Here is a 13,575-nt window from a genome sequence, read left to right on the forward strand (position 1 = left end):
TTCCATGTTTCCCATCTTCGCAAGTGTCTTGTGGATGACTCGACTTGGGTGCCATTGGATGAGATTACTTTGAATAACAAGTTAGAGTATGCGGAAGAACCGGTTGCAATCCTTGATGAAAAGGTTAAGATGTTGCGGAACAAGGAAGTTAGAACCTTCAAAGTGCAATGGCGACATCGAAAGGGTTCCGAGTTTACATGGGAATCCGAAGAGTTTGTTTTGGCTTATCTTCCGGCTTGTCATGCGGCTTGGATCGCGAGGACGCGCTCCGATCTAAGTGGGGGAGAGTTGTAACACCCCGCTTTTCCGTACACGCTTAAAGGGTCGTGCGAGACTTAAGGTTGGAGTTTAGGCGTGTATTAGAGTGAGCGTTTGGGTTGTATAGTTGTGGAAACCTCGGAATTGTGTTAACTAGTCGAAGGGGCCTGTTGCAGCCCAATGTCGCGCCGCGACAAGTGGGTCCGCGCCGCGGCCCACAAAGCAACTCCAGATCAGAAATCAACTTAAACAGGATGATTTTCCTAGTGCATCGTCGCGCCGCGACGAGTAGTGCCGCGCCGCGGCAGACCTGCAGGTCAGGTCCCGGATTTTATTTAAATTAAAGGATTTTGAGGGGCAAAATAGTAAATGGACGTATAGATCAGATGGGTGCATTAAATCTGGTCCACTAGTTCATTTATTCATTTTCCTTTTTCATTTTCTTTCAATTTCTCTCCCAAAACTCTAACACCCATTTGGATTCAAGGTGAGATTGGGAGAGGAAGGATTGAGGGTTGATCTTTGGAGCAAGTGTTAAAGTTGTTCCTTGTGACTCTAGCTACGTGGTGATAGTCTCGGTAAGTTCTAACTCTAAGTTTCGAGTTTTAATTGATTATGGCTAGGGTTTTGGTTAATAGAAGCTTGTATGACCCATTTGGGAGTAAAATGGGTGAATTTGGGTTAGGTTGTTGTAATGAAACCCTAATGGCCATAACCTAGGGTTTTGGTCTTGTAATTGTGAGTTTGAAAGTGTTAATGATATTGTAAGCATTAAACACTTGTTAGAATTGAAAGAGATGTCATTTGGGTCAAGAATGTGCTAGTTGACCTAGTTTGGGTAAAATGGGTGTAAATTACCCTAGGTGGATGTCAATTGAGGCTAGTAGACTTCAATGCACTAATGTTGGTAATTAAAGTCGAGTCTTGGCCATTAAGAGGGCGGTTGTGGTGTGGTTGGGTCATTTAATGCGAAATTGAGTCATTAAATGCCCAAGTAAATGTAATGTGGTTAATTCCACTAGTTTATGTATTGAATTGGTACTTAATGTATTAGGTACTTGGCTTTGAAGTTTGGAAGCGATTATTCATCATCCTTGCGTCAAGGTGAGTGGAATAATTATGCGTGAACGTATATAATGTATTTATTTGTGTGGTGTGAATGTGGAAGTGTCGCGGTGTTCAAGACACCACATTCTAGGTAACGAGTAGTATTGTCGCGGTGTTTAAGACACTACTCATTGTGTGATTGACTTGTGGTATTGTCGCGGTGTTTAAGACACCACAAGGTCATGAGAGTGGAAGTGTCGCGGTGTTCAAGACACCACTCATTGTATTGAACGAAGTGTGGATTCGTCGCGGTGTTTAAGACGCCACATTGTTGTAAGGGTGAGTTAGTCGCGGTGTTTAAGACATCACCCGGGGGACTAGTGATTACGCGGTGTATAAGTAACACTAGTGGATGTTATGAACTCCAACGGACTTACATGTACCGTTCTCTTGTAAACTTGGTTAACCATGGTTGTGCGAATTGTGCTTAGCATATTATATTGTGAACTATATGCTATTAGTGTTGCTAGCTTAATGTGGAACGTGGGTAGTAGTTTATGCATGATCGATTGCATGTTGTTGAATTGCTAGCTTGTATGTGGTATTGTGTAATTGTATGCAAGTAAGTAGATTATATATGATCATGTATAATTATTGCATTCACTAAGCGTTAGCTTACCCCTCGCGTTGTTTATCTTTTTAGTTGCAGGTGAGGATAAAGGGAAGGGGATTGTTGGACACTAGATGTCTTTGACGATGTGCTTGTAGGAGCTTTTTGAAGTTGACCACCTTTTGGGTAGTTTAGTCCCAAACCATGCTCGTTGGGTCGTTTGGTTTATAAACTATCATTGTATTCGGTCAAACTTGTATTAAATTAATTAATGGCCTTTGTGCCTTTTGTAAACATTGGAAATGGTTGTACGTTTTAATGGAACTTGTGATTTGGTCTACATATTTAATTGGCGCATAAATGTGTATATATATATAAAAAAAAAATTTATCGTACGGAGTACGGGTTGGGTTGTTTCACGCAATATCATGACGTTCTCAAAACAAACACTTGTTGCAACATCATCAAATCATGCCGAAGTGATTGCATTACATGAAGCTACTCGGGAATGATTTTAGTTAAGATCAATGATACAAATCATTATTGATTCTTGTGGACTAGAACTCTATAAAAGCGTAACAACTATCTATGAAGATAATACAGCTTACATAATACAAATGAAAGAAGAGTATCAAAAATGACAGAACAAAACATAAATGCTGACGAGGCGCTAAAGCTATAAACGGTCTTAACGGTCATAAGTTTGATGGAAAAGAATGGTATATTGGTAAGGCTCAGAAAAAGACTGAAAGGGAATAGGAACTGAAACAACGGTTTGAACAAACCATGAAGGAGACTGTAGACAAATCACGAGGGCCAAACTTGTACATAAAAGATTTAGATGATACAGTTTCAGATGAAAACCTCAGATTTTTCTCATATACTCAAGATATCGTAAAAGACAACCAGATTAAAATGAGATACGTTCAATCAACAACTCTGCTGATCTTTATACCAAAGCACTGCTAACTGCTATTTTCAGAACACACGTTCATAATATTGGCATGAGGCATGTTCAGAAGATGTAACAACTCAGGCGTTGCCTACTTGAGGGGGAGTCAACTTTATGCTGCACTCTTTTTCCCTTAGCTAAAGTTTTATCCCAATGAGTTTTCTTTAGCAAGGTTTTTAACGAGGCAGTACTAGTTATTCTCTAATAAAATTGTCATCCAAGGGGGAGTGTTATAAAATATCTAGATTGTGTTATAAAATATCTAGATTGGATGTTAATTTTATTATTATTATATTTCTTGCATAGTAATATTTTATACTATAAATAGACATGTATGGTAACCATTTAAGGTGTACCATTTCTCTTGAAATATCAATATCAATATTTCTTCTCTCCTTCTTCTCTCTTTTTCTCTCTTTGTTCTTATAACCATTAAAGGTAGTTATAAACCTACTGAATTATAACACAATCAACTATTTTAGGTTAAAAAAATTATTAATAATGTTTTGCACAAGTAAATTGTTAAATACTATTTGCACTTAACCACTCAACGAATTTTTTACAAATAAATTATTCAAATTTATGTACTACCATATTTTCAAATTTATACTACATTACGAGCTAACAATAAAAATGTCCAAATTCAAGTTTATGAACAAGTATTAAGATCCCATGATGATTGTATTTTGCTTAATATAAAGCTTTATAATATTCGTAAACATCACAATTATACATGTAACTATTCTTTAATTGATTGTCATACGGGCTCATATATAACAACAACATAAATATTGAGAGACTATCCTAACACAAGCTAATACCCTCAATTGATTCTTTGGTAATGTTACTTGAAGTTGATAAATTAGCGAGTTTATTAGAATTTGTAAAATTTAAATTATGGTAAAGTTTAAGTTTAGTGCATAATACATTTTTCATTCTTTTTACCTAATATTATTATGCATGACAAATTATAAGTCTGGTATTATATTTGCATTTTTTAATCTCATATATTACATATATCAAGTCTAGCAATCTAAATAACTGTTATAATATAAATATGATTTTGTTACAATATTAAAAAATTTGTAGATGTTAAGTTATTAACAACGCCTAAAACCACTTTTATAATTTTCAACATCACGGGTTCTTAAACTCAAATGAACTTTTAAAATTTGTTAACACTACGAACTTTTAAACTCAAAAAACTTTTAAAATTTATTAACACTACGGGCTCTTAAACTAAAAAGAATAATTGTTTGAAAAAATTAATTAATTTTACACGATTATTTTACTCACCGTGCAACGCACGGGCTCTAAAACCTAGTATATATATATATAAAAAATAATAATAAAAAAAGGAGTTGAAGTTATATTATTATTTTAAGGATGATTAAGGGTATTATATGTAACTAAATGTATATGGATCAAAAAGTTATGCGTTAGTATCACCTAAAAAAATACCGAGTAAAAGGAAAACCAGCCACCGTTTTTGTGAAACAGAGGGCGCCACCGTTTTTAAACAGTGTCCGGTGACGTTTGAGTTTTCACTTCACCAACTATAGTAATAAAAAATTAATTTAACTTCGTTCCGTCGCCGGAGACAAATAATTCACTTCCTAAATCCCATCTCTGATCGCATTTTGTTACCAATCTAACTACTACGATGAACACACCTACAAACCCATCTCTAATCGACCTAGACAAGGCAGCACTTTCAAAAACTGTCCAGGAAATGGCCGTCGACGGCGACCAACCACCGTCAACTTACATCGTTAAAGAATTCAAATTCGGTCCTCTCGAAACTTCACTTCCATCAGCTCCGATTCCCATTATTGACATGAGCTGCTTTTTGTCCACGTCATCCATGGAGGTACAAGAAATTGAGATAGCTAAACTTAGATCGGCTCTTACTACTTGGGGCTGCTTTCAGGCTGTGAATCATGGGATTTCAACGTCGTTTATTGAAATTGTACGTCAAGTAGTTGCCGGGTTTTTTCAACTACCGAAAGAGGAGAAATTGAAGAACTCTAGGATGCCTGGATGTGGTGAGGGTTATGGAACAGATACTGTTGTGTCTGATAAACAAGTTCTTGATTGGAGCGATCGCCTTGTCATCGATATCTTTCCGGAAAGCAGAAGAAACCCAAAGCATTGGCCCAAGAATCCGTCGAATTTCAGGTAAAGTGCATCATCATGTTTTATGGAGTACTTCAATACTTTCTTTTATTGCATGTCAAAAGTTATACAGAGTACGCCGTATATATTTTATATTTAATATTTTTACAAGGTAACCGGTTGTCAAGTTGGGTGACTAGGTCTAGGCGGGACCCGTGCAGGTCAAGTTCCAGTTGTGGGTGGGGCTGTGTCCGAATCAGGGCGGGTCGGGGTTTCGGTCTCGTACGGGTCGAGGTCCGGGTTCTGGTTGAGGAGGGTCGGAGTCCCAATTAGGGCGGGGCGGAGTCCCAATTGGGGCGGGGCGGAGTCCCCTGTTAGGTCTCGGTCTGAGTCCCAATTGGGGTGGGTTGGGGTCCCTAGTTGGGTCGGGGTCTCGATTGGGGCGTGTGAGGATTTCAGTTCCGTTCGGGTCGAGGTCCGCGTCCTCAATTGGGTCTGGGTCTCAGGCGTGGTGGATCTTGGGGTTTCGGCCGCGGCTGGTCGGAATCCCAATTGGGGCGGGTTGGGGTCAGTGTGCTGATCTACAAATTGTAGTCACGTGGTGTCATTAGTTAAAAGCTTCAAAAAATTTATATTATCAAATGGTGTTACAAAAAAAAAAAAAAATTACGTTATCACTAGATAAAAACTCAAAAAAATTTCTACTCCACCACGTAATGTAGCGATAGCACGTGCTACCAATGGGCTTATACTAGATCCGCCCCTTGATTGGGGTCCCAGTCGTATCGTGGTGGGTGAGTGTCCCAAGTCCCTATCCCAGTCTAACAGTATTTTCTGTTACCTTTTTCAACCTTTTTCCGTGTACACCTTATATGCATATATTTATATTTATATTTATATTTATATATAAATACTAAATCACACAAGTGTAAGTACACTTGAATATATCACCTTCCTGTATAAATAACACACATACTTTAAAGTTAAAACCCAAAGTTGTGAATCAGTCAATTTTAAAATTACCTTGTATAAAAAGCATAACTAGTTAAGATATATGAACACTTGTACAATTTCATTAAAAATTCCTGAGAAGAGTTGTCTCGATGAAGTGAGACCGTAGAGGAGTATGGATCAAAGATACGTTTTGTGATGGCGACTATACTTAAGGCGATAGCCAAGACGCTGAATTTAGAGGAGGATTGTTTCTCGCAAGTGTTAACAGAAGACGGGGCTCTTTTGCAAGGTCGGTTTATTTACTATCCACCATGTCCTATGCCCGATCAAGTGTACGGTCTAAAACCTCATACGGATCGATCAGGCATGACAGTACTTCTACAAGATACAGATGTCCAAAGCCTTCAAGTATTAAACAATGATAAATGGTTCATGGTACCTCTTATTCGTGACGCTCTGTTTGTTAATCTCGGTGACCAAATGCAGGTAGGTGTAATTAAGCGCGTTTTTCTTTTCTTTTCTATACAACAAAAAAAAAAAACAAAAATGTTCTTGGCTAATACTTTTTAGTAAATGCAGATAATGAGTAATGGGATCTATAAGAGCCCTTTGCATAGGGTGGTGACGAACCCCGATAAAGGGAAAATATCGATAGCGCTGTTGAACGAGCCCAATCCAAACAGAGAGATCGGGCCAGTGGAAGCCCTGATCAATGAGGAGAGGCCTAGACTGTACAAGAACCTCAAGAATTATGGGTTCATCAATTACCAAAGTTTCCAGAAAGGCGTTGTTGCAATTGATTCTGTGAAAGTCTAATGTTTTCTAAGTTGTTTATGTTTATGGTGTAGATGCTTGGACTAAGGGATTTGAATTTAGAATGAACTGCATATAATAAACATGCTTATGAACTTGGCTTCAATGTAAATAATTGGGTCGGTTTGCTTTAGTTGGTTTTTGTCCAATTTTATTTGTAGCTGTCATTTTAAGTGTTCTATATCAGTTAAATTCGGTACAATCTGTAGTCGCCTAAAATCCTACGCTATGTGACGTTACTTTCAAGTTTCAACTAATGATAGACCGTATGGATTCTTCAATTAAATTTATAATTAAATTTAGTGATGTACTAGTTTGAATAATAATATAATAATACTTGTAAAAGGAAAATTCAAACTAGTGTGGTAACGAAACTGCACTGGCTAACATCCAGAGAGGCCTCTGGGGAGTAGTTTTGACAGTTAACAATATTTCGTGAATCGCAAGCACCAAGTAAAGCTTCCATATAGCAACACATGAAGGTTAGACTTAGTATCATAACGGTTAAGATAACAATGACAAATCGCTACATGAGGAAAAGTATTAGAACAGCACATTTTGGAGGTGTTGACGAAATAGACTACTTCATCATCATTATCATATCAAAATCCCATAAAGAAAAATGAAGTTGCTAATCAAGTGCCGAAACAAAAAAAAAAAAATAAGACATCCCCACAAATTTTAAAGCAGTGACAACATACGCTAAATGACTCGGAAAATAAACAAAGACATGATGCATGTGAATAATGTGATATAACTAAGCAGATGAAATGATGTGGCTACTACCATCCCAAGCCCATAATCTTGTTTTCGGATGAATCTATCTATAAATACTTGAACAGAATGCCTCCATGGGTGGCAAAGAACGGAGCAAACACCAATGATTCAACGGCCATTAGCTTAATCAGAATGTTTAGTGATGGCCCAGATGTATCTTTTAAAGGGTCCCCAACTGTGTCACCAATCACAGCCGCTTTGTGAGCGTCCGACCCTTTTGGTCCCAGCGCCCTTGCCGCCTCAGAAGCCCCAGCCTAAAATTACAAAAAATGAATGAATGTGAGACATGCTTAATCATTAACACAACAATAAAGTCATATAAGAAAAGTAAGTGAATAGGAAATTGTTCAAACAAGTCAAACTGGTCAAAATTATACCTCACAGATATTACTAGTAGTCTAGTACTGAAATAGTACAGATTATTTGACATGAAATTAAAAGGACTTTCTAAGTAAAGGCTGTTGTTAATTTCATAAAAAACAATATCTGATTAGCCCATATCAATCATTAAAAAAAAAAAAAACACTAAGAGAAAAGGTCTTTGTGGCAGAAAGACATTGTAAAGTGACGGTGATTGAATTGTACAATACATTTTCACGTCTTAACATAAATGTTATGACAAAAGTGTATGTCAACTTAACCCGAAGGACCATTTTGACCCAATACCAAACTATTTCTTACCTCGATGTATTTCTTGGCGTTGTCCCAAGCACCTCCAGTGTTTGAAGCAGAAATAGCAATCTGCATCAAATAAAATAGTTAAAAACTTGGTCATATTAAAAATTAAAAACCAACTAAAAAAGAAAGATGAATATAACAACTACCTGTACACCAGAGATGAGGGACCCAGCAAGGACACCGGAAAGTGTTTCGACACCGAATAAAATCCCAACAATAAGTGGAGTTAACATAACAAGACAACCAGGTGGGATCATCTCTTTAATGGATGCATCAGTTGAGATTTTAACACAGGTGGCGTAATCGGGTTTACCGGTACCTTCCATTAGACCTGGAATGGTGTTGAATTGTCTACGGACTTCTTCAACCATTGCTAGTGCGGCGGTCCCCACACTCTTCATTGTCATGGCTGAAAACCAGTATGGAAGCATGGCCCCCACTAACAAACCAATGAAAACTTTCGGGGTCAAAACGTTTACGGTTGTAATCTCGGCCCTGCTTACAAACGCACCGAAAAGAGCCAAGGATACGAGAGCTGCAGAACCTATAGCAAAACCCTAATACAGACAAAAAAACAAAAATCAAAATCGGGTTGAAAGGTAAATCAGAACCGTTAAAGTCAAAACCAACTACTCTCTGTTAATCGGGTCACAAATAATTTAAGTAGCTAATCCATCAACCTCTTGCCACGTGTGTCACTGAACTATCATTTGACGACCCAACCCGTTTAGACCCGACTAAAAAACTGACCCGTCTGGCCCATAACCCGTTTTGACCCAACTATACCCGTTTGCTAGGTATATTGATGTGCAACTGTGTAAGTCCACAAATAACTGTTGGCAAAGGGACTTGATGAAACTAAATGACAACTCAGTGACTTGCATAATATAGTGGATTGGACACTGATATTAGTAACGAAATGACACTTGTTTGCTAAGCAAGTTATTTATGGCTTGGACCCCTTTAAAAGTTCTGACCCGTTTTGACACAACTCAACCCGTTTGCCAGGTATATTGATGTGTAACTCTGTGTAAGTCCTTAGATTACTGTTGAAAAGTGACTTACATAACATAATAAAGTTGTGGATTGGACACTCATATAGTCATATTAGTAACAAAATGACACTTGTTTGCTTATACTATGCAAATGTAATAACAAAAGTGTCTTTTTAATGACCTTTGATGATCAAGTTATTTCTAAAAATGGAAAAAGTTAGTACCTTTCCAATAGCAGCAGTAGTGTTACCAGCAGCATCAAGAGCATCGGTTCGTTCCCTGATTCGGTGGCTCATACCAGCCATTTCGGCTATACCACCAGCATTATCACTGATGGGACCATATGCGTCAATGGCTAAACCAGTGGCTATGGTGCTCAGCATCCCAAGTGCAGCTACAGCAACACCATACATAGCAGCAAAGCTAAAACTAACAAAAATACTGATTGCTATTGCAAAAATCGGGATGATAACTGATTGATATCCCAATGCAAGACCAAATATCACATTAGTAGCAGCTCCTGTACGGCAAGACTCCGCAACTTCTTTCACGGGGCTAAAAAAGAGTCAAATAAATTAATATTAGTCCATGCAAAATAATAAATAGACAAGTCAACTTATTAGTCTTTACATTTCTAGCAACTATCATAGAGTCTAATAGTTCATAAAAAAAAATCCTTTTTGAAAAAAAAAATATATCTTTTATTGGATAAGCAGTAAAAAAAATTCTTTTATTGGATAAGCAGTAAAAATATATTTAATTGGATAAGCAATAAAAAAAATCTTTTATTGGATAACCAGTCAAAAGAAAATCTTTTATTTTAACTAAACAAATACAGCAAATGCATATACAATGAACTTGTACCTGTAAGCATTACTAGTGTAGTACTCTGTTATGAATCCAATAATAAGACCGGCCCACAAACCAACACTAACACACAAGAACAATTGCCTGCACCAAATTACCAGTGTGTAAACTTTCAAGGAATTTTTTCATATTCTATATTAAATAAATAAAAAATCAAGAATATCATACCAGTTCTTAACTACTTTCTGGGTTCCAAAATCGAAGATGGTGAAGCTAGAAGGAAGAGCAATCCAACTAACAACTGCAATACCGATTGTCATCAGCACGGTTGAAATAATAAGTTGATTTTTCAAAGATGGCTCGATTTGGTCAACACGTTTGACTTCTAAGAAATCGGTGGCAAACAAGGTAGTGATTAAACACACGATTATTCCCACGGAGCTCACGATAAGTGGGTACATCATTGCGGTGAAATCGTGCGAGGTCCCGAATGAAGAAATCGAAGCAACAACGAGTGCAGCACATGATGACTCAGCATATGAGCCAAAAAGATCAGATCCCATACCAGCAATATCTCCAACATTGTCACCCACGTTGTCAGCAATAACCTGCAGCAGATTACAATTTCATTACTAAGTTAACCCCAAAAACAAAAGAAATGGTAAGTTCATAATTACAAAAGTTTTCCTCAAATAGTGTGTGTGTGTGCGCGCGTGTACACATAAAACTACTTCCTCCTTTCCAAAAATACTGTCCCGCTTTGACTTTTTAACGTCTTTCTTGTGCAACTTGGACTTTTAATATTTTTATTTATGTTATATGAGATTAGTTATACCAATACCAATAAAAAACACATTTAAAAGTGAATCCATTCATATAATTTTAATCAAATATTATGTAGCAAAAATAAAAATATTGAAACTCAAAAAGTAGAAGGAAAGAATTTGAAAAGTCAAACGGGCAGTTATTATTATGCGAGGGATGGAGTATAACAAAAGTGACATTTTCAACCACTTAGGTCGGATTTAGGTTGTGTTTTATGTCAGGTGGGTCAAATCAAAGAATTAACTAACAGAGGAATGGGTTGAAAGTCATCCAATAAGGTTATTGTAAACCAATTTGCACCATTACCCAACCCTTCCATTTGCAGTATTATTCAGAAAGTAGATACAAGATTTAATTAAATAGGATAAGTTTTTTACAGCTGGATTCCTTGGGTCATCTTCCGGAATGTTCCTTTCGACCTTGCCAACAAGATCAGCACCAACATCAGCCGCCTTTGTATAAATACCGCCACCAACTCTACCAAAAAGTGCCATGGATGAACCACCAAGTCCATAACCAGTAATAGACTCAAAAAGACCTTCCCAATCATCACCATAGTAAAGCTTAAACAAATTAATAATAATATACAATACAAAAAGACCGTTTGCAGCTAAAAGGAACCCCATAACTGCACCAGATCTGAATGCAACAATAAACGCCTTTCCGACACCCTTTCTAGCCTCAAGGGTAGTTCTGGCATTTGCATATGTAGCAATTTTCATTCCAAGAAAACCAGAAATAACCGATGTAATAGCACCAAGCACAAATGCAACAGTGCTGAAGACAGCTGTCATTAGAGCCGGTTTGCACATTTTGGTGACATCATATGTGCATACTTTACTACTTGTGCTGAAACTTTCAACTGAGCCAAGGAATACAAAGATCAGAACAGCAAAAATCACCATGAAAACACCAACATATTGGTATTCAGTGAACAGGAAGGATGTTGCTCCTACAAAAATCAAAAGAAATTAATAAAGTTAATAAATTTCCACCCATGAAGATAAAATGTAACATGCTTACAGTTGTTTACGAATCCATGCAAGTAACTGTTGTTGTCACTTCATATAACAAACTTACTGTTTTTTACCATTTGATATAGAGTACACTTTGGATACTACGGTAAGACAGGTAAAGTATGTGACCATGAATGGTAAAAGTAGGTAACTATGTTGCATGTTAGGTCAGTAAAAATTGTACTAGTGTCACATTTTCATTCAGTCTGACCCATTTAATATCATCACCTTTATATTCTTCTTGAACCAATCATATTATCAAGAGGATATGCAATATTACTGGTGACCCAACCACATACTACCAAACAACTCTTGTTTTCATTACAGCTTTAACCACATTTTTTCATATCTTGTTTTATTCTTTGAACACAAATCTTAAATAAATTAGTACCAGTCATCATAGTATCCCATTTTCCATACTAGCAGATCTAAAAAACAACATTTACTGAATAAATAAATTTAAATTAATTAATTAATTACGCATATTAAACTAAAATTATAATTCCACCGACTACCAGCAAGATCCCAGATTTAAACGAAGTCTAAGCTAAAAGCTACCAAATCTTTTTCTAATTTAATATATTATAGATTATAGATTATAGATTATAGATTATAGATTCATATTTAGAAACTTAAATCAAACTCTAGCTACACGTGTGCATTAATAAAAAACATTTAATTGTATTTTTAATTATATATATAAATAATATATATATTTTCCATGGATTCAACAGCCACCGCAATTACTAAGATGAAATTAGTATTTACCTAATCGAAAACCAGATCTCAAGTTAGAAGCAAATTCAAACATACTTACAATTAACCAAATACTATACAAAATTACAATTATTACTATAATTTAACTAAGCATTTCTACTTATTACTCGTTAATTAAATAATAAATTAACAATTAATGTAATTAATTCAAAATTATACCTTCTGAAATAGCGTTTTGGATTTCAGCACATTTCTGAACGACTGTATGGTCGTTAACACCTTCTTCTTCTTCAATCAACGAATCATTGAAACCGTTTTTACCGTCGCCGGAAGGTTTTTCCGGCGAGAGTTTGACTTGCGAAACTAGGTACCATTGAAATAGAGAGAATACGATTCCAATAATTGCACAGATTGGGATAATGATTTCAGTGCCGAGATCTGAGAGGATTGTGGTCCCCATTTTGGCCGGAAAATTAGATCAGAAAAATTAGATAGATATATGTGTGGTGTATCTATATATCTCTGTTTTGGGCAAATGAAATGGTGAGACCTCGAAATGATAAATAGAGATGGGTTTTAGATTGATGATGAGACAATTGGGCGGGTGTGTGAAGTTGATGATGTCTTCTACAGAGTGAAAAGTCTTAAATACAGAGTGTTGTTTTATTAATATGTTGTATTTTATGCTTTAGATGATGTATTTTATATGTTTCGGTGCTTTAAAATCTGGATAAAGTAATGCTGACATAGGTAGTATGGTATACCGTAAATTTAATAGTACGTCCCACCAGAAGTGTCCACTTTGACTTTTGACAGTCTTTATTTGTCAACTTTGACTATAAATATTTATGTTCGTGTTATATAATATTTGATAAAAATTATATGAATGGATTGAGTTTTAATTGTGTTTTCATTGATATAACTTTCATCAAGTATCATATAATACCAACAAAAATATCTAAAGTCAAAGTTGAATAAGGAAGATTGAAAAAATTCAAAGTGGACACTTCT

At 36.2% G+C, this 13,575-nt stretch overlaps 2 protein-coding genes across 2 annotated transcripts; one reads left to right on the forward strand and one right to left on the reverse strand.

Moving 5' to 3' along the window:
• Positions 1 to 4,408: 4,408 nt before the first annotated feature.
• On the forward strand, positions 4,409 to 6,846 carry LOC139873294 (protein LATERAL BRANCHING OXIDOREDUCTASE 1-like). The gene is made up of 3 exons (XM_071861227.1): positions 4,409 to 5,045; positions 6,092 to 6,422; positions 6,516 to 6,846. The coding sequence occupies exons 1-3, from the start codon at positions 4,531 to 4,533 to the stop codon at positions 6,750 to 6,752; spliced, it is 1,083 nt and encodes a 360-aa protein (XP_071717328.1). The 5' UTR covers positions 4,409 to 4,530; the 3' UTR covers positions 6,753 to 6,846.
• Positions 6,847 to 7,316: 470 nt separating this feature from the next.
• On the reverse strand, positions 7,317 to 13,120 carry LOC139873219 (pyrophosphate-energized vacuolar membrane proton pump-like). The gene is made up of 8 exons (XM_071861152.1): positions 12,784 to 13,120; positions 11,209 to 11,783; positions 10,235 to 10,614; positions 10,064 to 10,150; positions 9,424 to 9,754; positions 8,351 to 8,761; positions 8,208 to 8,267; positions 7,317 to 7,780 (listed from the first exon to the last, which is right to left on the reverse strand). Exons 1-8 carry the CDS (start codon positions 13,022 to 13,024, stop codon positions 7,574 to 7,576), a joined length of 2,292 nt encoding a protein of 763 aa, XP_071717253.1. The 5' UTR covers positions 13,025 to 13,120; the 3' UTR covers positions 7,317 to 7,573.
• Positions 13,121 to 13,575: the final 455 nt, after the last annotated feature.

Source organism: Rutidosis leptorrhynchoides, chromosome 10 (assembly GCF_046630445.1).
Source record: "Rutidosis leptorrhynchoides isolate AG116_Rl617_1_P2 chromosome 10, CSIRO_AGI_Rlap_v1, whole genome shotgun sequence".
NCBI lineage: Eukaryota > Viridiplantae > Streptophyta > Magnoliopsida > Asterales > Asteraceae > Rutidosis > Rutidosis leptorrhynchoides.

Excerpts from the sequence above, each read along its gene's own strand:
- LOC139873294 (XM_071861227.1), top strand. The coding sequence starts at position 4,531 with ATGAACACACCTACAAACCCATCTCTAATCGACCTAGACAAGGCAGCA. Across the intron at positions 5,046-6,091 it reads AAGAATCCGTCGAATTTCAG|TGAGACCGTAGAGGAGTATG; the intron begins GTAAAGTGCATC and ends GTCTCGATGAAG. Across the intron at positions 6,423-6,515 it reads ATCTCGGTGACCAAATGCAG|ATAATGAGTAATGGGATCTA; the intron begins GTAGGTGTAATT and ends TAGTAAATGCAG.
- LOC139873219 (XM_071861152.1), bottom strand. The coding sequence starts at position 13,024 with ATGGGGACCACAATCCTCTCAGATCTCGGCACTGAAATCATTATCCCA. Across the intron at positions 10,615-11,208 it reads ATGACCCAAGGAATCCAGCT|GTTATTGCTGACAACGTGGG; the intron begins GTAAAAAACTTA and ends AATCTGCTGCAG. Across the intron at positions 10,151-10,234 it reads CAGAAAGTAGTTAAGAACTG|GCAATTGTTCTTGTGTGTTA; the intron begins GTATGATATTCT and ends AATTTGGTGCAG.